The sequence below is a fragment of the Argiope bruennichi genome, chromosome 9 (genome assembly GCF_947563725.1).
Source record: "Argiope bruennichi chromosome 9, qqArgBrue1.1, whole genome shotgun sequence".
Taxonomy (NCBI): domain Eukaryota; kingdom Metazoa; phylum Arthropoda; class Arachnida; order Araneae; family Araneidae; genus Argiope; species Argiope bruennichi.
In genome coordinates, this window is record NC_079159.1 from 59325919 (window position 1) to 59352331 (window position 26413).

At 25.5% G+C, this 26413-nt stretch overlaps 2 protein-coding genes across 3 annotated transcripts; both read right to left on the reverse strand.

The window, feature by feature from the left end:
* Window positions 1-1156: 1156 nt before the first annotated feature.
* On the reverse strand, window positions 1157-10826 carry LOC129984091 (low molecular weight phosphotyrosine protein phosphatase-like). 2 transcript variants are annotated; one of them, XM_056093868.1, is made up of 5 exons: window positions 10542-10825; window positions 9743-9816; window positions 9446-9621; window positions 4658-4757; window positions 1157-1368 (listed from the first exon to the last, which is right to left on the reverse strand). In XM_056093868.1, exons 1-5 carry the CDS (start codon window positions 10579-10581, stop codon window positions 1288-1290), a joined length of 471 nt encoding a protein of 156 aa, XP_055949843.1. In that variant the 5' UTR covers window positions 10582-10825; the 3' UTR covers window positions 1157-1287. The 2 variants fall into 2 exon arrangements, with proteins under 2 accessions (XP_055949843.1, XP_055949844.1); XM_056093869.1 differs by lacking the exon at window positions 1157-1368 and adding an exon at window positions 3406-4116 and having other exon boundaries at window positions 10542-10826.
* A 2980-nt stretch (window positions 10827-13806) lies between these two features.
* Window positions 13807-26327, reverse strand: LOC129983929 (low molecular weight phosphotyrosine protein phosphatase-like). The gene is made up of 5 exons (XM_056093647.1): window positions 26173-26327; window positions 24352-24425; window positions 17866-18041; window positions 15943-16042; window positions 13807-13898 (listed from the first exon to the last, which is right to left on the reverse strand). Exons 1-5 carry the CDS (start codon window positions 26210-26212, stop codon window positions 13818-13820), a joined length of 471 nt encoding a protein of 156 aa, XP_055949622.1. The 5' UTR covers window positions 26213-26327; the 3' UTR covers window positions 13807-13817.
* Between the last annotated feature and the right edge of the window lie 86 nt (window positions 26328-26413).

Below are 26413 nucleotides of genomic sequence, written 5' to 3' on the forward strand. Positions count from 1 at the left end.
ATTAAATGCATTTTTCATGCACACTTCATTACTTGCATAAAATTCAGAAAAAATTTTTAAAATAAAATACATGGATCAAACAAAAACATTATATGTTAGAGGTACATTATTTTACATTATTTAAGGTAAGAATCTGCTAGATTTTTTTAATTTTAATCTAACCTTTTCTGTCTTGAAGATAAACCTTTTTGCACTTTCTTATTGCTATTTAAGCTTAATTAACCCTATGTTCAGATTTTTTTTTTTTTTTGAATATAAGTCTTAAAGACTCTTAACTTCTTGAGTGAATAAACTAATCTTTGAGAAAAAGTGCACAGAAAAAATAAAAATTATTTTTATCTATAAATAAAAATCTTATAAAAATGCCTTCAAAAATAGTTACTTACGAAAAAAAATCCAAAAAACATTTTTTTTTAATGTATAAATAATAAAAATTTCATCTTTAAAATTATTGTTGCCTTATTGTAAAGATTCTGAAAATAACCCTTTAATAAACAATTGTGTTTTATCTTGTAATACCCAACAAAAAGAATAACAGCATTCAAATGCTGAATGTCTTAAAATCTTAAAATATCAGTAACATTCCTATGGAGACTTAACAAATAAATAATTGATTGAGTTTAATATTAAATTTATAATCTGAAGTTTTATTAGCTAAAATAAAATTTGCTACTCATGTCAACATCAGTAAACATCATTTTCAAATTCTGTTCAGGCACCCTATTATTCATTCGAATTACAATAGTCTGAAGTATTTTATTTTATTTATCATTCAAAATGAATATGTAAATAATATATAGAAGTTCCAATAAGGAGCTCTTTGGAAATTTAGACACAGCCTTATATATTTGTATTCCAAATAAACTGATGGAATTACTTAATTTTCTATGTACAAATGTGATGTAATAGTGCTTTGCAAAAGATAAATTCATTGCCTTTTTATTGCATATTTAAATACAAAAATAATTTTATTACATGACAACAAAGAAACAAAATACTATGTTGATTTATTTTAACAATAAAGCTGTAATTATAAAAGATAAAACAAAGAATGATTTTTTTCAACTGCATAACATTATTAAGATGATATTGAGAAAGATTCAATACTTTTCAATCTCAATATCAAAAATAACTTTATAAACACATGATAACAATGAAACAAAATACTATGTTGATTTATTTTAATAATAAAGCTTCAATTATAAAAGATACAACAAGGAATGTTTTTTAAATGCATGGCATTAATAAAACTAATTTATTTATTTATTTTAACATTGAGTCATAAAATCAGGATTCTTTATCAAGGAATGCTTTGCAACAACGCATGCATTGCTCATAAACTTTCTCGAACCCTTCATCTCCAACACCCTATAAAAATAAAATCTTTTGAAGGAACATATAAACTTTAATATAATTATATAAAGTGAGAAAAAAAACAGTTAAGAAATTTCAAAACTGAATAGTTTCGAAATATTTATTACAAGATAACAATTCAATAGCAGATCAGAAATATTATATTCTAAATTTCAGGATAGATGATATTAGGTATATTCAATTTCCATTCAAGTGATGTCCATAGCTGTTTATCATTGAGAGTTCTCATAATGATAGAGACACTACTACATTTAAAAAGTTCTAGAATTTTTAAATTATAAATGAAATATGCTATTTCCTACAGAACAGGTTATCACTAATAGGTCTCTTCAAATATGTATTATTTAGTTCAAATACATACAGTATACGCATGTAGCTCATGATTATAAACAACAAAAAGTTCCAATCACCAGAACAATCAAATCATGGATGATCCTTTAAGTTTGGGTACTTCAGAAAGTTGTAATGCCTAACATGATTGCTACTCAAATCCAGAAAAAAAATTCTCTGTTTTCTTTATATGAGGAAATCACGAACACCACTAACATGCTAATAACATGAGTAATAATAATGGAATAACAATACTTCACAGTTTATTGAGAGGAAAAAGCAAGGTTCGATAAATGTTAATTTAAACAAGATGCAGTTTTTAAAACAGTAAAATTTTTGAACATGTGTTCATATCTTTTTTAAAGTATTTTTGACAAATATAAAACTCTCTGCTAAAAAACTTTTTTTTTTTTTCAATTTCAGTAGTTCTACTAATAATTAACTTGTAGTCACTATTCCAATATCTGATTATTATTTTTTTTTAATGGCTGAAAAATATTAGCAATATAAGAGAAGCTAATTTTAGAATAAATTTATCCATACAAGCATTAATAATATTATCATGTGGCAAATCCAGGAAGTTTTATATATATATATATATATATATATATATATTCAAATCTATGTATTTCTTTAGGTTATCAAAAATCATTAGAGTATTTTCGAAACACTGATATTTTCTATCCAACAAAAGAACAAAACTTCACTGAAAATTCAGAAAAACTAATAACTTCCAGGAAATCAGCATATCTAGCTGGACTATGTTCAAATATTCTAGACATTGCTCTTAGAATAACATCTGCTTTCCATTCAGTAGATTTATGTTCATACTAAAATGCTTAATGGATTGTGTGTAAACTACAGTAACCAGATTTAAAATTTTACAGTCATTTTCACATAAAAGTCTTCTTTGATATATTTCAGAAACTTTAAATTTGCATTTGTTCCATCTATACCAATTTACAAAAGCAACAATATGTCCAAACTTGATGTAACTTCTTTAAAATTATCAAGCAATTCTTGAGCAGTGGTATGCCTTAAAAATGTTGAATTCCAATATCTTCTACAGACTTCAATGGTTGATTAATACCAATATCTTATAATAAGATTAATTTGCTATTTTCATGGAATGCACTTCAAAGCTTCATCAAATTATATTACAATATTTTTTTCTAAGATTTCATAAGAAAGTGTTAAAAAACAGAGCTAATCTGTAACAAATAATTTTTGTACCACCTAAATAACATTTTTTGGCCATCAGTGAACATATATGAAAATATTTTCTACATATCATTGAATGCATTAAGCAACAAATGTGACGTAACAAGTTTTAATGCCAAAAAAAAATTCAACTTTAAGCGATTGTTTTTGAACTAAAACATTCGATATCGACTTATTTTTGGATATCAAATTTGGTTTTTTGGACTTGACATGTCTCTTCTTCTGTATCCCTTTTAGATAAAAGTCCAATATCAATTATGTCTTTTCAAATTGGATAAGAGTTTTATATATTTTCCTCTTTTGACATCACTAATATGAGCACATTTTAACTTAAATTTATTATTTTAGAAAGCAAGCAGTACACAGCAAACAGATTTTGTGATACCTCTCTAACCCATTCAGGAAAATCAGGATTCATATTTTTATCCATCCAATATGTATTATATATGGATTTTGAGCAGCTCCTTGTTTTTAAAAAATCTTTAATCTACTCTGAATAAGCTCACAATTTCTTAAATAATAAATACACCATTCCATAAACACATGTGTGGCTAAACACCACAACGATGCTCCCGCAGATTGAATATTACTATTACAGACAAAGAAATTTATTCTATTCTCTCAGAGACATAGCACATCCTCAGTTGCAGCAATCCAGGAATCTCGTGAAAAGAAAACAATTGTTGCTGAAATCTAAATTATACTGATCCACAAAGAAAAGAAGGGCAACAAATAGAAAAGGGACGAGTTTCCGTGATTACAGAGCCATTGCATTTTTGGTGCTATGGATACTACCTTTCATTTATGCAATGTTCAGAGATCAGAATCTTTTAGATGAAGAAAAAAAAGGTACTTAAAAGCTTAAAATTCCCTGTATTTTCCCAGTTTTTAATGGAAATTTTAAAATTTCCCTTCACTTTTCCTGCTTTTTAGATGATTTTTGAACTCCCAATATTTTTCCAGTTTTCTTGGTTCTTCCAGTGCCATGACAACCCTCGCCTCTCTTACAAAGATCCGAAAAATTCCTTATAACTATTCCTTCTGTATTTGAAGTATCCCCTGAAATATTGCTAATACAACCTGTTCTAAAAATGTTAATATACAAATTATAACCCTACTTGGCAGATGTATGCTCGAACATTAAGAGTTCTCAGATAACTTCCCTAGCCTTTAACCCATCTGAGGAAGCATCTGTAACAAATAAAGCATATATAGAAGGCATTCAAATGAAAGGGGGGAGAAATTTTGCAGTGATATCTAGGTATCTTGGACACATGTTGAAGTTTTGTTGAATTCGTTGCAGTAAATATGGAAGATTAGATAGCATGTACTTATATATGTAAAAATGAAAAACAAAAAAATAGAAAAATAATTATGAAATAAAATAATTGATAAAAATTTGAATTTAAAAAATGTACATATTTTCTACAAATAATTTTCATTTAATGAAGAAAAAATTTATAATAGTAATATGAAAAGTGAATTTAATATGTTAAATGAAGCCTAAAAATTTAATCACAGGAATAATGAATTAGAATTAATATATTTTAAATCTTATGAAAAATCAATCTGTTTTACGATATATATCATTATTACAACAAAATAATATGCCTCTAGAAGAAAATTATTATACAAAATGAAAAAAAAAAAAAAAAATTCTTTAAAAAATTTTATATTCCATAATAATTACCAATTTTATTACACATTTTAAGGTTTTCAAATAACTACTTACATAATAAGGATCTTCGATGATACATGGACCTTCAGGGTCATAATCACCTAATAATAGAATTTTTGCTTTACAATTCTTTGGAGCTTGGCGTTTTATATCCCTGTAAAAATATAAAACATTTAATATAAAATTTTGTAATTGTCACAGTAGAAATTTTAATTCATTTCTAATTTAAAAATTGATAAATAAGAAAAATTTGCAAATTAGATAAATTTGTAAAGCATAACTCAAACCTAACATTAATGCATATACAATACATCTATTATATTTCTTAATTGCTGAGTATTTAAATCCACTATAATTTCATTAGTAGTTTTGATCATTTAAAAGAACTTTATTGATCTAAATTTCATCACAAGTCTTATTAAAAAGATGAACTGGCAAATTAAAATAGAATGATGCATTTCAATTAACCCATTTTTAAGGTGTTGGTAAATATCTTACCATCGCCTTAAAATATCTTGCAAACATTATAGCACCAAAAACTAACAAGAAACAGACAAAAGTGTTATGTTCAGCATATAATTTTCCATTGTGTGCAGCTCCTTGTTTTATGTTGTTTCACCAGAGTAATTAAAAACAATGCATTAAGTAATTTTCATTGTATTTGGTTTCTCTACCACTTATTTCATGTGTAATTAATATATTTTTAATTTTGAAATAACTAATAATATATAACTTTACAAAAATGCATATTTATTTGCAAAATTCTTTGTATTTCATATTTTTTCTATTGAATAAGTCAAAAAAAAGATCATTGCTTGTATTGGGCAGTGGTAAATATGTTACCATCTCTGTTTAAACAATTATCACAACAACAAAATTTAAAAAATACTTTTTTTGGCCATAAATTATCTTTTTTTTTAATTTTTTTTATTCTAATTATAGCATAAAATGTAAATTTTGAAAGAAAACAGCTTGTGCTCGTTCAAGGGTTAAGTGGGAATTTCCCTCCAATTTTACTATTATGATTTTTTTTTTTTTTTTTTTTTTTTTTGCTACATGTCAGTAAAGGCAATGAATGGATCTTGTATGTAACTAAAGGAAATAAGATTAGTAGGGAAAACAGAAATAAATTCAAAACAATTATAAATAGGCTACATATAGAAAATATTTTTTTCACAATTTTTTTTTTTATTATTATTAAAGTCTTATTAAAAAGCTGAACTGGCAAATTAGAATAGAATGATGCATTTCAATTAAGTGGGAATTTTTCTCCGATTTTATTATTATTATTATTGCCATGTTTTAAAACAAAAAGGCATTTTTTATTGCCATATTTTTAATCAAAAGTGCTTCTTTATTTATTTATTTGTACACTTTGTAAAGACAATGAATAGATTTAATTTTATTTAAAGGAAATAAGATTAGTAAAAAAAAGGAAATAAATTAAAACAATTATGAATTCTATACTATCTTTCCATATGATAAAATAGCAGCTTTCCTATTTAAAATATTTCTTTTTTGCAATTTTTTTATTATTATACATAAAATGTTAAAATAAGATAAAAGATAGCAAATTTCTCAATGAAATATTATTCATTTTATCATAATTATTGAAAACTGAGGATGTATATTTTTAATGCAAAAAAATCCTTAATTATTATTTTAAAATAAAAAATTTCAATACAATGGAAATTTTATTTTTAAAGATAAAGACGTTTCTAATGACATGAAGCTTTACATTTTTCTGTGAGTTTTTAAAAAATCTGAATGAGAATTTAATCAAATTTAAGCCATTAAAAACAATATCAGAATATAAAATTGATATTATATTTCTGCTAAGAATAAAGATGCAGGTGTACATGTTGGCACTGTTTTATACAAATTTACGAAACTTGGAAGATATATAATGTGATTTGTGGAAAAGTGCACCTCAAAGCTTTTTTTTAAATTTTAATTAATTAAAAATTAAGAAAATTTTGATATTTTTCTACCATAAATTTTGAAAAGGTTATAGTACAAAAATAATTTTTTCATCATCTTAAAGGCAAAAAAAAAAAAAAAAAAAAATTAACAACACTTTTTTACTACATATTATACACCAAATATATATATAATGATATTTTAACTCTGATTTTAATTTAATGAATTTCCAAAGTTTTATCTTAATTTAGCCCATAATGAGTTCATTCTCTTATTTCTTGATCCAATTCCACTTTCTCTACTTAATTAATTCAAGAGAAGTTTTATAAAATTGCTGAATCGGCTAAACCCAACACATTCTCATGCTTTGCGTGAAGGGATAGAAAAATGTCAAATAAGCACATTCTTTTTAAAAAATCCCTGTGTTTCCCTTACTTGTGATTGACATACATAAAAAATCCCCAGAATCTTATTAATATATTAGCACTATGAAGAAATATTTTCCCTATCAAAATCTCAGGTTATATAAGACGAGGGATAATTTATTTTGCTCTTTTTGAATTCTGCTTTTGTGGCACTCTGTGGCGGACGTGCCTTGTCCGCGTCTCTGCTTTTAAATAATGCCTGCTTCTTCAAGATGAAATAAAACAATGTCATGAAATCAAAAGTCCCTTCACTGTCTTCAAACTGCATTCTGCTTCACATAAAATAATGCTTATATATATATATATATTAACAATTTTATATATATATATATGCTTGATTTCCAACAACAGATTACATTGCTATCCTAAGACTCGCACCACTTACATTGATTCACAAATATTTAATTGGACAACTATCTTTCATTAATGAAGTCTAAAGAAGAATTCAGTTTTATATCTGCAAAGCTTACAAAATGAATATAAAAAGTGAAATTACAATACCATGAAAATTATAAGATTAATTGTAGACTGACACTTCCACTAGTGCTGTGATGCCATGGAAACAGTCTGCATTAAAAATGTTCAAGTATCCAATGAGCAAAATATTTGTAAGGCAATAACTTTAATGTTTGGCAATTTTATCAAAGCATGGATATGAAGTTACACCAATCGAATTTAACCAAAATTAAATCAACCAATACACTCAGTGAATCAATTGGCTGGTAAATGTAAATGTGCCTGCATGTGTATGCATATTTGCATGTAAGTGCAAAGAACAATTCTCAAGAAATATAATTAATTTTATAATTATGTAATAGAAAATTTCATTATAATACTTAACATAAAAGGTGTGATAGTACATGATTAAGAAGTGGTGGAAAAAAGTTTTGTGAGCATCATAATAATTTATATAAAGTTAAATTTTAGATTAAAATATTATAAATGAAAGTAATTTGATTCTAAAAAAGTCCAGAAATATTAACTAAATGAGGAAGGGGATAAATTTGTAACCAAATTTATCTGTCAATGACTTCTTTATATTATATATATATAATTTTTATTTCAAATTGGTCTTAAATATCTCAAAAATATACAAAGTTCCTAGGAACTATAATTCTGAAAAATAATAAATAACATTAAAAAAAAATAACTTTCAGATTTCCAATTTGCAGAAGAAATGTATAGGTGTGTTATATTTAACTAAGATATTGTTATATTTCCAAATAATATTACAAAAATATTTCACACAATTCATATAGATTCTAAGCTATATTTTTTATATTACGATATTTAAAATAATATAGTATACAAATATTATCTACATTAAAACTTAATAGAATCAAAATAAGCTATTCAATGCATACAGACTTATAAAAGTGAAAAGAAAAGGAAAAATGATCTTGACATAATTGTATGAAGATTTATTTATATTTAAATCCAAATTGAATGTATGTTTGAGGAGTAGGTTATGAAAAAAAAAAGGAAGGGACAGAATGTTTTTAATCAAAAATCTCATAATACAGTGCACAGAGAAAATAAGCTTTATTTTAGGCTTATTAAACTATTTGCTGATTTTTTTTATATATATTTTGTATCTCTAACTATTAAATTCAATTAATCAGAGAAGATGAACTTTTAGAAGTTATCTTTATTAAACTTTCCAGACAATAAATATAAACATTTTTTATTGGTCCTATTCATTCAAATAATGTACAATATTTATTTATTTTTTTACTGATCAGTATGATAAGATTTCTGAGATAAGAGATTTTCTACAAAGAAAGTTTTAGACAGCACACACATATTAGTTTGGAAAAAAAATCACATTTATAAAATTCTAAATACAAAAAAAAAATATTCATTAAGAATTTTAATAAAAGAAATTACTAAAAATAAAAGGTTTCATTATTTTATTTTGTCTTAAAACAGAATTCATAATGATCTAGTTTAATATAAATTTGATAAGCTATTTCCACAAGAAGTAATTTGCAGTAAATGAGTGAGTAACAGTAATAAGTCTGTCAAAAATAAATCTATTGATTAAAAAAATAAAACATGTCTTTTAGCAAGTGCAGCAAAAGCTGATGGCTAAAGCAAAGCATTATAAAATTCTGAATTAAACATAAAAAAAATGTTTACAAGTAAAGAACTTAAGTTGTTTTTTTTAATTCATTCTTTTTAAAATTTCCTAATACAAATCAGTAATATTGTTTAAACTAATTACTTCCTGGCTTTTATATAATGCAGAATATTACATAATATATATATATATTTTTAAAAAATAATAAACATGCTTACAAGGAAATGTCATAATTAAAAAAAAAACTATTCATTAATCAAAAAAATTATTCCAGAAAATATAATTTAAATTATTTATTTAGTTATTATTTATTTATGAATATATTTCAAATTTTATTTAAATATTTTCCAGTGAATAAAAAATATTCTATCATCTTTACTTTTAACATTCTGGAAAATAATACAATAGATTTCTTACCGTATATTGCTTTGGTCCATACCAAAAATAAAATCAAACTTTCTAAAATCATTGGCAGTGAGAGGGCGTGCTCTATGATTCATATGAATAGAATGGCTTTCCATAACACTCTGCGCTCTCGAGTCTGGATTCTCCCCTGTATGATAGTCCGATGTAGCAGCACTATCAATTAACCACTAAAAAAAATAAAATATATTTAGAGGAATCATTTTCAGATGGGAAGAATTACTCCAATGAATTATGTAAAATCAGAAATGAATAAATAAAAATAAGAAAAGTTAAATAAGCCAAGTGCACCTTATCAGATAAATTCCTTTCTCTTACAAGGTGAGCAAACACTGCCTCTGCCATGGGTGAACGGCAGATATTTCCTAAAATAAAGAGAAAAATAAAGTAAAAGTAATCAAAAAGAAAGTAAATACTAAACTATTTATATTATTTCACTAAACAAAAAGAAAGTAAATACTAAACTATTTATATTACTTCACTAAAAAAAGAGAAAACTAACAAATAACATTGATAATATCAGTTATTAAATTCAGTATTTGTATTTATAACATGTTTGTTTTCATTAATAATCAAATTCAATATTTTTGGTATAACTTTTTACTCAAATATGCCCATTAGCCATTTTGAAAGAAAAATGTCACAATATCAGCAGCTAAATTAAGAGACAAAGAAAATCCCAAATAAAATATTTTTTCATAATCAAGATACTCCAAACAAACTTTTTGTTTATAACAACTGCAGATAACTTTCCATAAAATGCATTTAAATATCAAAACTAAAGATAGCTTCAGATCAAATGAATAAACATATTTTGGGTTTTATATAAATTTTACAAATATTGATTTAAAAAAGCTTGTTTTTAACTCAATTATATAGAAACCTATATATCTGTATGTTTTCACATTTCTTAATGATAAATCATATTGTGATTAACAAAAATATCCCATATTTATAAAATATATTTGACATTTAATGAATTTTGTCATCAGTAGCAAGAAGTAAGTAAAAAAAAAAGCAATTCATATTTTAGTTATGATAGAACAATTAAAACAGGTTTTTATGAGAAATAAATACTAAGCATAATGACCTAGGCAAACAAATACAGCAGATTTTTTATTTTCAGCCATTGCAAAATTTATTAAATCACTGAGTTTAATTCTTCATACAGTTGCCGCTATTTTCAACTATGTGCAATATTCACTAGCGACTCAATCACCACACTTATCCCTATGGGATGGGCGAATCCATCGCAAAGCGTACATTTCAGATGCAGAAAAGTTTAAGAGAGAGGGGCAGCTGGGATGAGCGTTATCATGTTAGACACTTAGCACGTGTGTCCCTCTCTCTCAAACGGTCTTACCTCTTAGTACAGCTTACGATGGATTCGCCCATCCCATAGAGATAAGGATGACGATTGAGAGGCATCAACAGATGGTTCTGCAGAACGCATTTGAGGATCCGGATTTCAAATAAACTGTTTTCAGAGTCCGAAATTGCTAATCATTAGAATCGTTGTTTATGAAAGAGACGAATCCTTGATTCTTAAATCGTAAATTCTTTCTTTTTTTAACATGGCTTGATATTACCCTAAAGGCACCTTCACTTCTGTTGTCTTAATATTGCTCTAATATGAAAAACTGAGATGACATTGTTGGGATAATGGTTCAGAGACGGTGGTAGAGACTTACCGACGGGGAAGCAAAGTAAATCTAACAGGGTGGCAAGCAAAATTTATTTAATGTAGCATCAAAATCATTTATAATGACTAATTTTCCATCTAATAAAAACAAGTAAGCTTTAATTAGCTCAATAAATTCTTTCACCCTATGATCATGGAAATATTTAATCGAATTTCAATGAGGAATACATTTAAAACTATTTTGAATCTGGCTCAAAAAATTTAATAAAATTCTTAATCTTCTTTTTCTTTCAATACTTATAAAATTTTTCAATTACAACAGAAATAAATTAATTTGAAGTAATTTATAAATGCCTAATATTGAATTAATTTTCTTGAACAGTGCTTACTCAATATTAATTATAAAAAAAAAAAAATTACTGCATAAGATACTATAGGCTCAAGAGAAAAGAAAAAAAAAATCGTTTGTTTATTCTTATAAATCCCTTCCAATTCAGAAAAAAAAAAAAAAATTATCTTTCAAAATGTTACTTTGAAGAATAAAGCTTCCAGCGAGGAATTTTTGATTAAATAATTTCCCACGGATTCTTCTTTTTCTTCACAATCTCTTTTAAGGCTGGAGCGATTTTATTTTGTTGTACTAATGCGGAGATGCTACACACTCCTGTATGTTTTGAATAAGCAGTGTCATAGTATCCTTGACAAAGAAGGCATTCAACTTTGCATTGATTGAGTTTGGATATGTCATGCCAAATGAATGACTGTATGATTTCTCATTGGAAGCTATTTCAAATGACCGTAGAAAGACTTGCAATTTAATTGACTGTTATAAAAGAAACGTTTCGGCAATCTAGAATAAAGAAATACTCGCTATTTTCGCCAAAAAGCAGTTTTTTAACTTTGTCATCTACATAAATTTTTAAAACTTTTTTTTTTAACAAAGAGGAATTTAAATGTCTTTCATGTCCGAGGTGAATAAACTCACGTGCATGCACAAAAATTCACTATTGTTCAACCATGAACTATACAATATATGAAAAAGAAACAATGATGTTTTTTAAGCAAGTTCGAGAAATTTGTTTTGTAAATATATGTATAAACTTATTCTTTAATGTAATGCTTTGCAAAATATGAAAAATTACAGGTAAAAAGTGAACTACTAAAAGATACTACATTAGATTCCTATGTGCTTATTTATATGTGCACATTTAAACTAATAAACCAATAAATTTAATTAAAAACATTTAAATCTTGAGCTCTTCTATGTTCAGTTTATAAGCACTTATTAAATAATTTTTTCCCCTAGGTGGTAATGCAAATTGATATTTAGCACCCCCCCTTTTCCAATTGCCCACTGGTTTATCATAACGTATTATATATGAATATGCCATAAGCAATTAGTTCTGTTTTAATTACCATTTTATGAAGACATTTATTTAAAGCTTATTAAAAATTTGTAAGTACTTGAAATTATATAATTTTTATTGTAAAGAGTAACCGAAAGAAAAATCCAGGAAGAAATAATGTTATTTTCCCCAACTGCATAGTTACAATACTGAATGTAGAATCTGAAAAATTTAGGTACTAGTATTTTTGATAAGTTTAGTGAATACTTGGATAATTTGTTTTAGTGTAGATAAAAAGTACCATATCTCATAGATTCATCTTTTATCGTCAATTGCAATCGATATTACTTCATTAAAGGAAATACTTTAATTGGATGTAAATACAGAACAGCATGACCCCCCCCCCAAAAAAAAAAGGATTTAGTAAAAACATGTATGTATATAAAATTCAACAAAATTAAGGGTAATTTTAAAATTTATGTTCAAAAATTATTCAGTCAATAGCCTAATTACAAGATTGTAATATAACTCATTAAATATATCAAATATGTAAGTGCTTCTTGGAATTTGGCCATATAATTATTTAAAATTAATATAGTACCCAATACTGACCAGTTTTCATTAGTTACTACAGAAAGATATGTTACTACACAAAGGAAATTATTTATGATTGCATTGAAGTTGTTTACAAAATAGTTCCAAAATATAATTTTTTTTATTTAAAAAAATTTATAATAAATTAATTTGACTTGATTGTTTGGATTCTTAAATTGTGTTTAATTTTAAGACCCAGGAGAATTAAATCCATTAAATTGTTCAACAAAATATCTTAAATGTATTTGTATGCAAATAATTTAAAAGCAAACTAGTGTCCATCTGTCATGAAAAAATAATTGTGATACAGGCATCTTGTGATATGACACATCTATTTTGATAAATTAGAAAATATGAATACAATAACATATATTACAATTCTATTGTTTTAAGCAATTTACCCACCATTTAATATATTTCTTACTCTTAAAAAATGAATTCATCATTCAATTTGTAGCTCCTCTTTTTTTTTTTTTTTTGAATACATTATATTTTATTTCAATGTCACAGATAGACAAAATGGGAAAAAAACAATCAGATACACATTTTTTTTTTTTATTTGCAATGAACACTCAATTTATAACACTCAATTCAACAACAAAAAATAATACAATTTGTTTTAGATTATTTAGATTTCCATATTGTATTAAACATTGAGGGACAGAAAAATTTAGCTATTATACTTTATTTTTTATTAAAAAAAACAATTTATTTAATGCAACACATAATAATAAACTGAAATGTTATGTAAATTTATTTTACAATGAATAATATAATCACAAAATCAGGATTCTTTATCAAGAAATGCTTTACAACAGCGTATACATTGCTGATAGACTTCTTCAAATCCTTCATCTCCATCATCCTATATGAAAACAAAATCAAATAAATGTTGGAAAATATAAAATATAAGTAATCAAAAACATAAAAAAATACTATAGCAAACCCGAAACTGCAAATGACAAATGTATTCCTTCTAATATAAACCAATAAGCATTCCATCCTTTACACACTCAGTCAAAATATAAACAAAAACCCAGAGCAAAATAAATCATGCCCAAATGCCCAAACTTCTCAAAAGTGTCGAACATGTGCAATTGCTTACATGTTTAAATACCCTGTATCAAGTAAAAAATTAAAAACAACAACTTACAACCAAAAATGTATATTAAATGTCAACACTCTGCGAGATATACTTCAAAATTATAATGTACTTAAACCGTCATCTTGTGTTGTTTAAAAATTTAAATAAAATGTTCCAAATAGAAATAACACCACTGTGATCGTGGGCCTACAGAGACGGAAAGGCTTGTCTCATATACAATATCGTAGGCCATGAAGGGAGAATTGCGTGATCACGTATAAGTGATCATGGTCCTGAACAGGTAAGATCAATTTTTAAAAAAACTTTAATGTAATCTAAAAGCAGTTGCAAATAAAATTCATTCTTAGAATGATAATGATAAAACAAGATCTCATTACTATTGTAAGTCCCATGTCTCATAATTAATTTCACTATCATTGGCTCTTTAAAATTTTGCAAAAATGATGGTAATAATGCATGGTTTAAAATAATCAGAGGAAATTATGAATTACTTATAATTTTTTTATAAATATTATAGTTACAAATTAAATCTTAAAGAAAAACAGAATTTTGTTTTTATATACATTTGATTAACTGAAATAACAACTACGACAAACTAAACACAATAACTACTATATTTAAAGAAATTTCAATGATTGAACTCATAAAGATAAGAAATATTTAAAAAGAAATTTCTTGAATTTAGAATAGAAAAATCAAATTACTCATTTGAAGCATTTTATATGTAGATAGTTACGTAAGCTTGATATCAGTATTGTCTGCCCTACCCTCAGGGAAGAAATAGAGCCTGATTGCAGCTCCAGATAATATACAAGGCTTCTAATTAAATAATTTATCAACCCTGTTTCACATTTCAACCAACTTTTAATTAAATGAACTTGCTAATGATTTATTTTAGTAACTTTGTAAAAATATATATGTTTTTATTTATCTGGAAAGAATGAGATATAAACAGTAGTGGCAGGTTTAGACATTTTGCATCCCAGACAATACAATTACGAGACCTCTCACTTAATAACAATTAATTCAAATTTACAGCATCGTTTTTTTATTTAATCATAGCGTTACTAATTAAATCTAATTACTTCTTTTTTAACTTTTAGTTTATTTTTAACTATGTCATAACACATGATTTTTTGTTTATTTTCTTTAAATATGTAAATATGGAAAAATGATTACAGTAATAAAATTCTTCAGAAATTATTTATAATTTCATTTACATAAGAGCAACTCATTATTATAATAAATTATAAGGAAATAAACTTTATAAAGTATAATATTAAAAATTATTAGTTTATAGGATCTATTAAATGTAATATATCATAATTAGTTGCACCAATAATTGGTATTCCAATAAAGAAATAGCTAATTCAATAATTAGATATAAACACACATTTAATCTTAAAATTTTATAAATCATATAATATTGAAATCATAAATCTGAATGTATTATAAAATCATTTATTTAGTAATTAAGTCAATAGCAGTTTTTAATTGACCTGACTACAGACCCCTTCCAGACAAGCAACAATCTTATCAGAAATTTTCCACTGCTCTGCCAATGAGTATTTTAAATTTATTTACAGAATAAAAGCAGTGCGAGATATGATGTCAAATCTATTTAGTCAATTATTAACAAGAAAGATGACAGCAAAATAAAACTAACTGAACTCGAAAGCAATTTTTATACATTTGCTAAGAATCTTCTGAATCAAAATTCTAAAAAACCAAATCATCTAATTTCAAAATAGTTATTATAAAATAATACTAAATTGCTATATAATTAAAAAGCATAAAAACTCACATAGTATGGATCACGAATAATGCAAGGACCTTCTGGGTCATAGTCACCCAGCAACTCAATTTTTGCAGTACTGTTCTTTGGAGCCATGCGCTTTATGTCCCTGAAAAAAAAAATGTAAAATGTATATAGCCATACTCAAAAATTGTAACAAAAATTCTTTTATAGAAAACTGATTAATATAACTTACTTCAAAATTTCATGAAAAAAAATTATGTTTCTAAAACTATTTTGAAATTGTATATAATTTAAAATTTGTTCTTTGTGCATAAAAAATTCATAATAAATAATACTTAATACCCTTTCTTACATCAGTGATGCAAGGATTCTGTAAAAACTTTTGAATGATTTTATAAGCAAAATTGTATATAATTATTAAAACTTTCAGAACTACATATCACCAGAATTAAAAACTCTTTAATTAACATATAATAAGAAAATAACAAATCTTATCCAATCTACAGTTATATTGATCCTTTTGGGGAAAAAAAGTGATTGCCCATTAATCATTACAATAAAAAATGAAATTAATATAAAAAGGGATTTTGTGTAAAAAATGCAGCTAGAAATCTTCCCAGAATCACTGCTAGTATATAATCTAAACTTAAAGATATACTACTAACAAAAAAAAAAAAGCTCATCTTGATAAGCAAAATATTATTGACACAATATATTCATTTTTCCTTTACGAACTTTATGATAATTCATACTATAATTTAATGATAGTAAAATATGGTAATTCATGCCATATTTTTTGCCTTTTTTCAATAAATAATTTTTTATAATTAAATAAGACACTTCTTTAAATTAATAATGAACATATATTATTATTAAAGGTACAAAAGAAAAGCTAGATATACTTTTAAAATTGTTTCTATTTCATTTTATAGGATGAATAGAAATACTAAGTTCTTATACCTAAAATTTAAAACCTAATATTAATTTAAAGAGAAGTACTCAGACATGAATGTGTAATATTTTAATTTCATTTTTTGAAAAACTTTCCAGTTTTTAGAATTAAAGTTGAAAATTGTTATATATTCACATTATCTTATATTATAATAAGCTATGTGACAGTGCTAATAACAGAATAATGATGAAGAGCTAATGAATTCAATCATTCTTAATTTTAATTCAAATTTCAAAATAGTTTTTTGGGGCAGTCCATATATAAATTCGTCTCTTGGTATGCTAGTTTCTACATATTTTGTGGTACCAGAAGATCAACCAAGACCAATAAGCAAAGAAGTGGTCAGTAAAGAGTCATTTCAGGTTTAGAAAAAAATAACTCCAAGAGAAAAGAAAAAAAAAAAACAAAGAAATTAAATCACTAATGTGAACTTCCACTAAATCCTAATTACTTTTCAATATTAACAAACTTAAATATTAATACAATAAGTTAAATTTATTTTCCTCTTAAAACTTTGGAAATAGATCAATTTTCCCCATGATACAGTACACATTTATTCCCCCATTTTATAAAGAAATATGAAAATTCATCACATTTCTATGAAACACATTACGCTGGGTTTACATAAATGTTCTTTTTCATTCTTTTCAGAATTTACTCAACTTTAATGTAAAACTATTACTTGAAAAAAAATATTGCATTTTTTAATTATATATGCAACTTAACACAAAATTTATTATAATTTTCACTTTTCCTTTTTATTGCCTAGCTTATTTTAGTTCAACAGAAGATGAAGCTACCTATTTGTTCTGAAAGAGCAATCATTCTTTGGAGATAGGCACCCCTAATAAAATCACAATCATATCTTGTAATTTTTCTGTACTGTTTTATAGGTTTCCCCTTTAAATAGTTTTTACCAAAAGTAGATAAGGAAATATGAAGAATTTTTATGCTTTCAAAATCAATTATTTTGTTTTTTAATTTGATTCTAAAATAAAGTAAAAAATATTTCTAACCGTATATTGTTTTCATCCATACCAAAAATATAGTCAAAATTCTTATAATCATCTGCAGTGAGAGGTCGTGCTCTATGATTCATTTCAATAGAATGCCTATCCATAATACTCCGAGCTCTTTTGTCTGGATTTTTCCCAGTATGATAATCAGCTGTAGCAGCACTGTCAATTAGCCACTAAAAAAACAATATAGAAGAAAATAAAATTATAACTGAAACAAATAAACATCAATAATTTTAAACCCAGGTTTTATACAATTTCTCAGGATTAGTTACTAAAACATGAATAAAAATATAAAATATATAAACTAATGTATGTAATCAATGTAATTATAACAATTATATCCTAATATAATATTTGTAAATATTGTACATAAAGTTGCTTCTCTAATATCAATGATGACTTTTTCAAATTGGCACATAGTTTTATATGTTTTCCTCTTTTAGCATCACTAATAAGTGCCTGTTTCCTCTTAAACTTATTGCATTCTTATAAAGTGAGCAGTACATGGTAAATGGATTTTGCGGAACGTCTCTAACCCCTTCAGCAAAGTCAAAATTGATATTTTTATCCTCCCAAACTGTATTTAATACAAATTTTGAGCAACTTATTTTTTTTTAAAAAAATTTTATAATCTACTTTGAACAAGTTTACAATAAATAACAAACAAACCATTCAATAAACTCAAATGTGAGGACCTAAATGCCATCTTGATGCTTCCACACATTGAATGTTGCTAGAAATTCCCATCAGAAAAATTTATTCTATTCTCAAACATAGTTAAAGCAGTCTTGTGCATGCTCATTAACTACAATATGAAATCTTATAAAAAAGAACATTCACCTCTCAAATTGAAATGATTTACACAAATATAGAAATAAATGCTACCGAGTACAAAAGAAATGAGTTTTCACAGTCATGAATAATGTTATTTTGTTTTAAAAACTACTGGCTACAAACTTTTTTCTTGCAATATTTAGAGATCAGTATATTTCAGATGGAAAAAAAAAAAAGAACTATGAAATTTAAAATTTCCCATACTTTCTAAGTTTTTATAGAATTTTTCAAATTTTCCAGTTTTTTTAGATGATTTTTAAATTATTTGTATTTTTCTGGTGCCTAGGAAACACTGTTATAATTAAAGATGATCATAAAACACCTAATAAAATATAACTAACAATATAAAAATGATTATCTCAATAGATTATTGAATAAAGAGAATATTATTGTCTAAGAAAACTACATTATAGGGAAAGCTAGTTGCCCAGTTAATCATGAAGATTAATTACAAGCCCCAGTTAATTATGAAAATATATTTTCCTTAACTATCAAAACTAATTTTCCAAAGTTATGTACTTGAATCCTGATTATAATTCTCTAAATTTAATATATATATATATATATATATATATATATATATATATATATATATATATATATATATATATATATATATATATATATATATATATATATATATATATATATATATATATATGATAGTACTCAAAAAGAAATATTTAGAATGATATATTTAACTTCATGCATATTGTTTCAAAGCTGGTTAGCTCCAGAAAACAATGTTTTTTCCAAAATAGACTTCCTTCGCCTTTTTAAAAAACATCAACAAATACAAAAAAAAAGCATAATTTAGAACTATAGGTATAGGATGTTTTTATATACATAAAAAGTATTTTGATCTTTCATATAATCTTAACCCTCCTGCCGGCGGCTTTCAGATTGCTATGCTTACCGAAAGCGGCACAAGGATTGCTTTCCCCTTTTATGGCCAGTTCAGCGCTGCAGGTGGGAAGTGATTAGCAAATTTCATGGCGTGAATGACAGGTGTTGCTTATCATAGTCTTTTGATTTCTAAGAGCATTTTTCTTTCAGTGCTTAGAAAGAGACTGACAATAACATCGATTGAAAATGCGAAAATGTGATTGTTTTTTTTAGAGGTTTTTCGATTATTTTATAAAACAATACATAAAATTTACGTTAGGAATAAGTTATTATCATGTTTATTTTGATACTAGTCTAGTTTTTATAAATTGAAAGTCCTCGTCTAATATTTCTTTTCATTGCAATATGTTTCGCAAATTATTTTATTCCGCAGTACTGTGAAATTATTTCTCGAAATTACGTACAAGTGATTTAATTTTTTAAAAAAATCCTTTCAGTGCATTGCCAATTTATTTTAATATTTTAAAATGCGTGTTTAAAACATTAATTGCGATAGGTAACACTACGTTATAACTTTGTTTCTTCAGTATTCAAAAAAAAATAACTGTGTAATTAGGGAATTTCATGTGATGTTTCACCTTCAAATATATCGATTTTCAGTATTTATCTGCATGTATAAAATTTTATAATTAAATATATTTTACAATATTTAATTGGCAAAGCTAAGTGGCCAGTTATTTAGTAATGCTGAAATAAATGGTTGATGCGCCTTATGACTGTAACAAATAAAAATAATTGTCAAAATATTTCTTTGTAATATTCATGATACAAATTTGGCCTGGAAAAATGACAAATAATACAGATTATTTAGACTCATAATTAACCATTTGCAACTGGAATTTTTTGAATACCTTCAAATCAAGTTCCTACAGAATATTAAGTACTGTTTTAAAATAAATTACAATTTTTGAAAAATCTCAGTTTTAAGTTTTTCAGGTTAGAATCAAAGCTCTTACTATTTTGCAATCGGATAACGACAAACCGTGGGGTAAACGAATCATTAAAAAGAAAAATCTGAATTTAAAAGGTTTGCAAATACAGTTACATTGATCGTTTTTATGTGTTACGTCAAGGTTAATAGCCAATATAAAATTTTTAATTAAATGTTTTCTTCAGCAAAACATCTTGAAATTTCAAATTTTGATAGTCATATAATTCATACTATTGCAGACTCATTGTACCATTCTGTATTGCAGATTTTTTGAATTTTCTGTCAGCTCCTTGACAGTAAATTCTTAATTTAAAACGGGAGTGAATAAACTTCAATTAATGCAAAACCTGTTTTGTTGAAACCAATCAGGCTTATTAAATTTCTAAATACAGGGAATAGAATCATTCAGCAATAAAGTTTTATGTATATACTGAATATTTCTTTTTAATTTTTGAAGTGACTCAGATGATTTCTCATATCTCTTATTCAATAAAAATTTCCAAAAATTCCTTCTTATTCTGTAATAATTTTGAAAGTTATGATGGAATACACTTCAAAATCTCATTTTATTTTTAATTCATAATTTTTTAAAAATTTCAGAAGTAAAAAAAAAAAAACTATTCTCTATAGTACACATTTTTATTTTCTAAGATGTATATTCCACTAAGATATATATGGAAGCTCTAATAGACGCCACTCACAAACATTCGTCTAAGTTAATAATAAAGATGGACGAGTGTGTGTGTCATTATTTGTCTGTTTGTATTGGTGCTCTTCAGACCAGACAATTTGAAATAGAATTACCAAAATCTGCACTTACATACTTTGGACAGTGGGAATCATTTCTTTAAAATTTTAATTAACCCTTTCAAGGGACAAGGAAAGTATGCTCATCACCAAATTCAGCAATTTTTGAATAAAGTTATGTAAGTTGGCATAAATTCTTATTAATTTTTCAATAAGGCAGAAACTTAGAAGTTTCGGTTGTTTATCTCAAATAAAATGAAGTGCCTTGATTTATTTCTTAGTTATTAATTGGCAAAATTAATTAATAAATCAGATTAAATTGATCTAATAAGTTGAATGAATTACTTTTCCTAGGCCAATCTTAATTTTAAAAACATTTTACTCCAACATGACTAGGAAAAAAAGGCCCTTTAAAGGGTTAATAAAAATTATTAAAATTTTAAAGTTCATTCGAAAATATCACAGTAGAAAAATAATTTTTACATTAATTGTGAATTCGAATTTTTTTATCAATGATGCGAAATTTTGTGTCATGTAATTTTCCCACTTTTAATTAAATTAAAAATATTTTAGCATATTTTAAATAATATATTTTATTTTTGAATTGAAACTAAACGTTTTCATTGTTATCCTTATATTTCATTCCGGCTTTTTACCCATTGATGATGATTTAGTTAAAAGATTAAAAAGATCTAAGCTAAAAGCAAAGGGGTAAAAATTTCTTTACTGAAATACAAATAAACCATGTGGCTGAAGAGAATGCTCCATAATTAGCATCTCAATAAATAAGACACTAAAAGTTCAAGATCTTAATTTTACCTCAAAGAATTTTCTTGATGATACATTCAAATGTATAAATGACACATTGTATAAATTATATTAGAATAATTTCGGATTTTATTGCTGATAAATGGTAAAATTTTAAGTAATTTTTAATTAACGGTAGTTCTAATTAAAATTTTGAAAATTTCATCTTGAGGTAAACATTCACAGTTTTCTAATTATTTAAGGGCGAAATGTGTTCAGTTCAAACAGTTTGATCTGGAGATCGCCAATACGAACATTCATATTCGATATAATTAAAGATATTCGCTACTTTAATAGAAATATTCGCAAGGGACCTTCATGTCTGACACCTTTGTTCAAATTAGTTCTGTTTTTAAAAAATGAAAATGTCAGGCTAAAGGTTATTAAGAATAAAAAATTTCAAATTACTTGGAAGTGGGAGTTTCCGAATTTTTTTTACTCTCGTGATCAAAAATAAAATAAAACAAAGATCATATCCCGTCTTGTTTGTTAAAATCGCATCCAGTGAACTCGAGCTGACCAAACAGGAGAAGAAAATAGTCTAAATGAAAGTTGTACGCATTAAAAATTTTTTAAATGCTAACATATGAGATAAAATTAGATCAAGGAGATAAAATAACGGCAACAACTTTAAAATTATTAATTCTCATATTTAACTCACACATTCACTCACTTTCAAGTGGATTAAATTACTCAGCATTAAAAGTAAAAATGTCAATATAAACCAGTTTCACATTAACAGAATCGTGCGATGTATATATAAGATTGTACAGTGAAATAAGATTAATATTTCGATACAAAAAATAGAAACTATAAAAACTGCGCTTATATTAACTTTGAAAATATTATTAAAAACCAGAGGAAAAATATAAAAACAATGAAACTTATATCTCTACAATGCTTACATTTTTGTTCGAATTCGTCAAGGAATGTGAAATTCTATAAGGTTTAAAGAATGAAACTAATATTCAATTTTCATATATAGTTTATTACGTTATAAAAATAAGGATTTAATGTAACGAATTTTAATCTTTCCGGAAAATCTCACTTTAATATATTGGTTCTATATATCTCCCTGTTTTTAAATACACTTATTAATGAATACTAAGTGTCTTATTTTCAAAAATAAGTTGCATAAGCAATGTCAATTCTAAAATCCTTAAATGAAAGCACTGTATAAAAAAGAAACTTGTCAAATTTTAATTATATATATTTTTATTTATTTTTTAGATTAACTATTTTTTTATGCTAAAAAGCTTTAAAATCTTATGGATCAAATTATTAATAATAATACGTTTATGTATGTATTCATTCCAGGTATATATTTTCATACGTTCAATTTTATTCTCGTTATTTAAAACTCATTTTGAATATGTAATTATTATCAAAATCTCAAAAGTAACGGCTCAGAACATAAGCGACATTTTAAAATGCTCAAAAGGGCGCGAGCAGGAAAACATCAATTGTATTGTCCACTGATAATGATTCACTTTTCCTTATCTCACATTCCCTTCTCATTATCTCACAGTTTGAGATTGGGGGAAGGGAAAAACTGGAACCCATAAAAATACGGGCAGTGACAGTTTTAAGGGAGTTTTTGTTTCCGTCTATAGACGAGTCCGCCGTTTTGAAGGGAGAAAAGATTCCGTCTTTTTCCGGGTTTGCCACTTGGAGGGTTAAGTTTCAATAATTTCTTTCATTTGCACAAGGTTGTTGATTTTAATATTGAAGAAAGAAAAATAATTTAGAAGTTACATTTTCACATTTTTAAAAACGTTTTGAAATTTCCCATTTGTAAGAAAAATCAAAAAGTAAAATAAAACAATTATAAATTTTATTTTATTTAAGCATGGATTCTTAAAATATTTGTTGAAAATACAGATTCGGGAAAGAAATGAAAATGCTTCCCTCTCCCTCCACATACACACAAAAAATCAAATCTGTGGTTACCCTCAGTTGCCAATGCAATCACCCATAGTTTTCCTTTATTTAAATAAATTAAATTGTAGAATGGAAGACAAAATATGACAAAAAAAGTTAACTATACAAAAGGATAGAAGAATGTAATCTTCAATCTTAAAATTCCACCTTAGTTAGAAAATAATTTAATTTTAGAAAATGAAATCCCAATATCTTAGGCATGCATCAGATGACACATCACTTATGCATCAGATGAATGTTTTTCTGGCAACAATATATCAATACTGCCAATATAGAAAAAGTTACACTAATCTGATTAATAAGTTGAACATACTTACACTGTCTGATAAACCTCTCTCCTTAACAAAATGAGCAAATACTGCTTCAGCCATAGGTGAACGACAAATGTTACCTTGAATAATAAAAATCATTATTATAAATTTTTTAAATATATTTCAGAATGAAATAACTTCATTAAAAAATAATCAAATGCATTTCATTTTTATTTCATCTCAGTGAAATAAAAATGAAAGTTGACATTTTATGCAGTTATTTCTATCTAATGATATATTAAAAATATTGAACATATTAACATGATAATGTTATAATAATGCAAGAAAAAATTACATAAAATTTCATAAGATTCAGCTTAAAACACAAAACTGTGATAAACATTTCATGAAACGTTCAAGTGATTTTTTTTTTTTTTTTTTTTTTTTTTTACCTGTGTATTAATTGCATGCAAACAACTAATAGCCCCAAAAAAATTTCCAAAGATGTCAAGCTTATTGCAACTAATAATTAATTTCCAAAAATATCATGCTCACCTACTAACTATGTTTGCCAATGATATGCAATTAAGCTCAAAATTTGCTATTCAGTGGCATGTATTAAGCAAAAAAATTTACCGAGGGCATGTGGTTATAAAGCAAATATCTTTTTTACTATATAATAAGATGGCACATTCCATTAAGAGAATGGCTGCTGTTTTGATCTAAATAAGATTGCACAGAATAATTGAGATATTTAGTTGATTTTACATATTTTTTGTAATGCATTCTAATATTTGTGCATCCTTGAATTTAAAAATATGACAAATCAATGCATCCGAGGACAATCAGTTAAGTGGTTAAAGAAAAATTAATTTGAAAACCATAGAAGGGAAAGTGAAAAATAAATTTCTAATCCAAATAGAATTTATATTGAGATGACTAATGAAGATTTCAAATTAGCACAAAATATGCAAGTTATATTTGTATTATACATTCATATTATGCTTTAAAAAAGAAGTTAGATAATGCCTTATTAAAGCAGATTACGAGGATATTCAGCGATTTTAGGATTATGCGAATACTGCAGTTATAACATTTAGGCAAGATTTCACCAGAATACTCATGACTGAATCCGAAAGATTGCTATAATAAGAAAGTACTAAACATATTCCTCCAGAATTGAATATATTTCAGTTAGAACTATGTTTCAGACTAAAAAAATATTGTATGAAATACATTCAAATAAATACAGAAAATTTTATTTCCAAAAAATTTCAGTGTCTAGAGATTTTTTTAAAATTTTCTAAATTTCTAATCTTCTAGCATCTTCAACCTTTCTTGTTGAAAGCTATTTTAATTATACCTCTTTATATCACCACGCTTACTAACAATGCCAAGTTATCAGAAAAGTAAGTGTACTACTAATGAGGCAAAAAACTGGTGCTCAAATCAAGAATAATGTGGATTGAAAAATTTCTTCACTTTCATGCTTGGATTATCCTTTTGGTAACGAACAAATGTAGATTAAATTGAAAATAATATAATTCAATTGAATTTCTTTACATTAAGATCGTTTAAAAAATTTTAAACATTTATACATCTGAATACAATGTTAGAAATTTTTGCTATAACAACAGCTTTTTGTAATATTAACAATTTAAACATATTGATACTTTACCTATCTTAAAGGAGAGAATAAATTTTATGTTCGATTATAACAGAAAAGTTAAAGATTATTATATAAAGTTTATTAATTAAAGATATATTCAGAGGTTATATAAAATTATATTCTTATCATATTTGTAAAACCAAATCAAGTATATTAAATGTTTAAACTCTTCAGTAATTTCAAAATCCATTATTTATTATGCATTTTTGAAAAGTTACCTAAGCAAACAAACAAAGCAGACTTTTTCTTTTCAGCCATTATAAACAATTTGTATAAAATTCGTACACAACTTATACACAGTGAAAGGAATATCTAATGCAACGGTTTTTTGTTTTTGTTTATTGTAGTAGGCAGAGTATACACTTCATTTCAGTTTATAGTTTGAATGATATTTCTTTTTTATAACTATAATAGTTTAAAAAATTGTGCAAAGTTATTGATATATTTGCACTAAATTTA

Excerpts from the sequence above, each read along its gene's own strand:
- LOC129984091 (XM_056093868.1), bottom strand. The coding sequence starts at position 10,581 with ATGGCTGAAAATAAAAAATCTGCTGTATTTGTTTGCCTAG. Across the intron at positions 4,758-9,445 it reads ATGGACCAAAGCAATATACG|GGATATAAAACGCCAAGCTC; the intron begins GTAAGAAATCTA and ends ATATTTTTACAG. Across the intron at positions 1,369-4,657 it reads TCATCGAAGATCCTTATTAT|GGTGTTGGAGATGAAGGGTT; the intron begins GTAAGTAGTTAT and ends TTATTTTTATAG.
- LOC129983929 (XM_056093647.1), bottom strand. The coding sequence starts at position 26,212 with ATGGCTGAAAAGAAAAAGTCTGCTTTGTTTGTTTGCTTAG. Across the intron at positions 16,043-17,865 it reads ATGGATGAAAACAATATACG|GGACATAAAGCGCATGGCTC; the intron begins GTTAGAAATATT and ends TTTTTTTTTCAG. Across the intron at positions 13,899-15,942 it reads TTATTCGTGATCCATACTAT|GATGATGGAGATGAAGGATT; the intron begins GTGAGTTTTTAT and ends GTTTTCATATAG.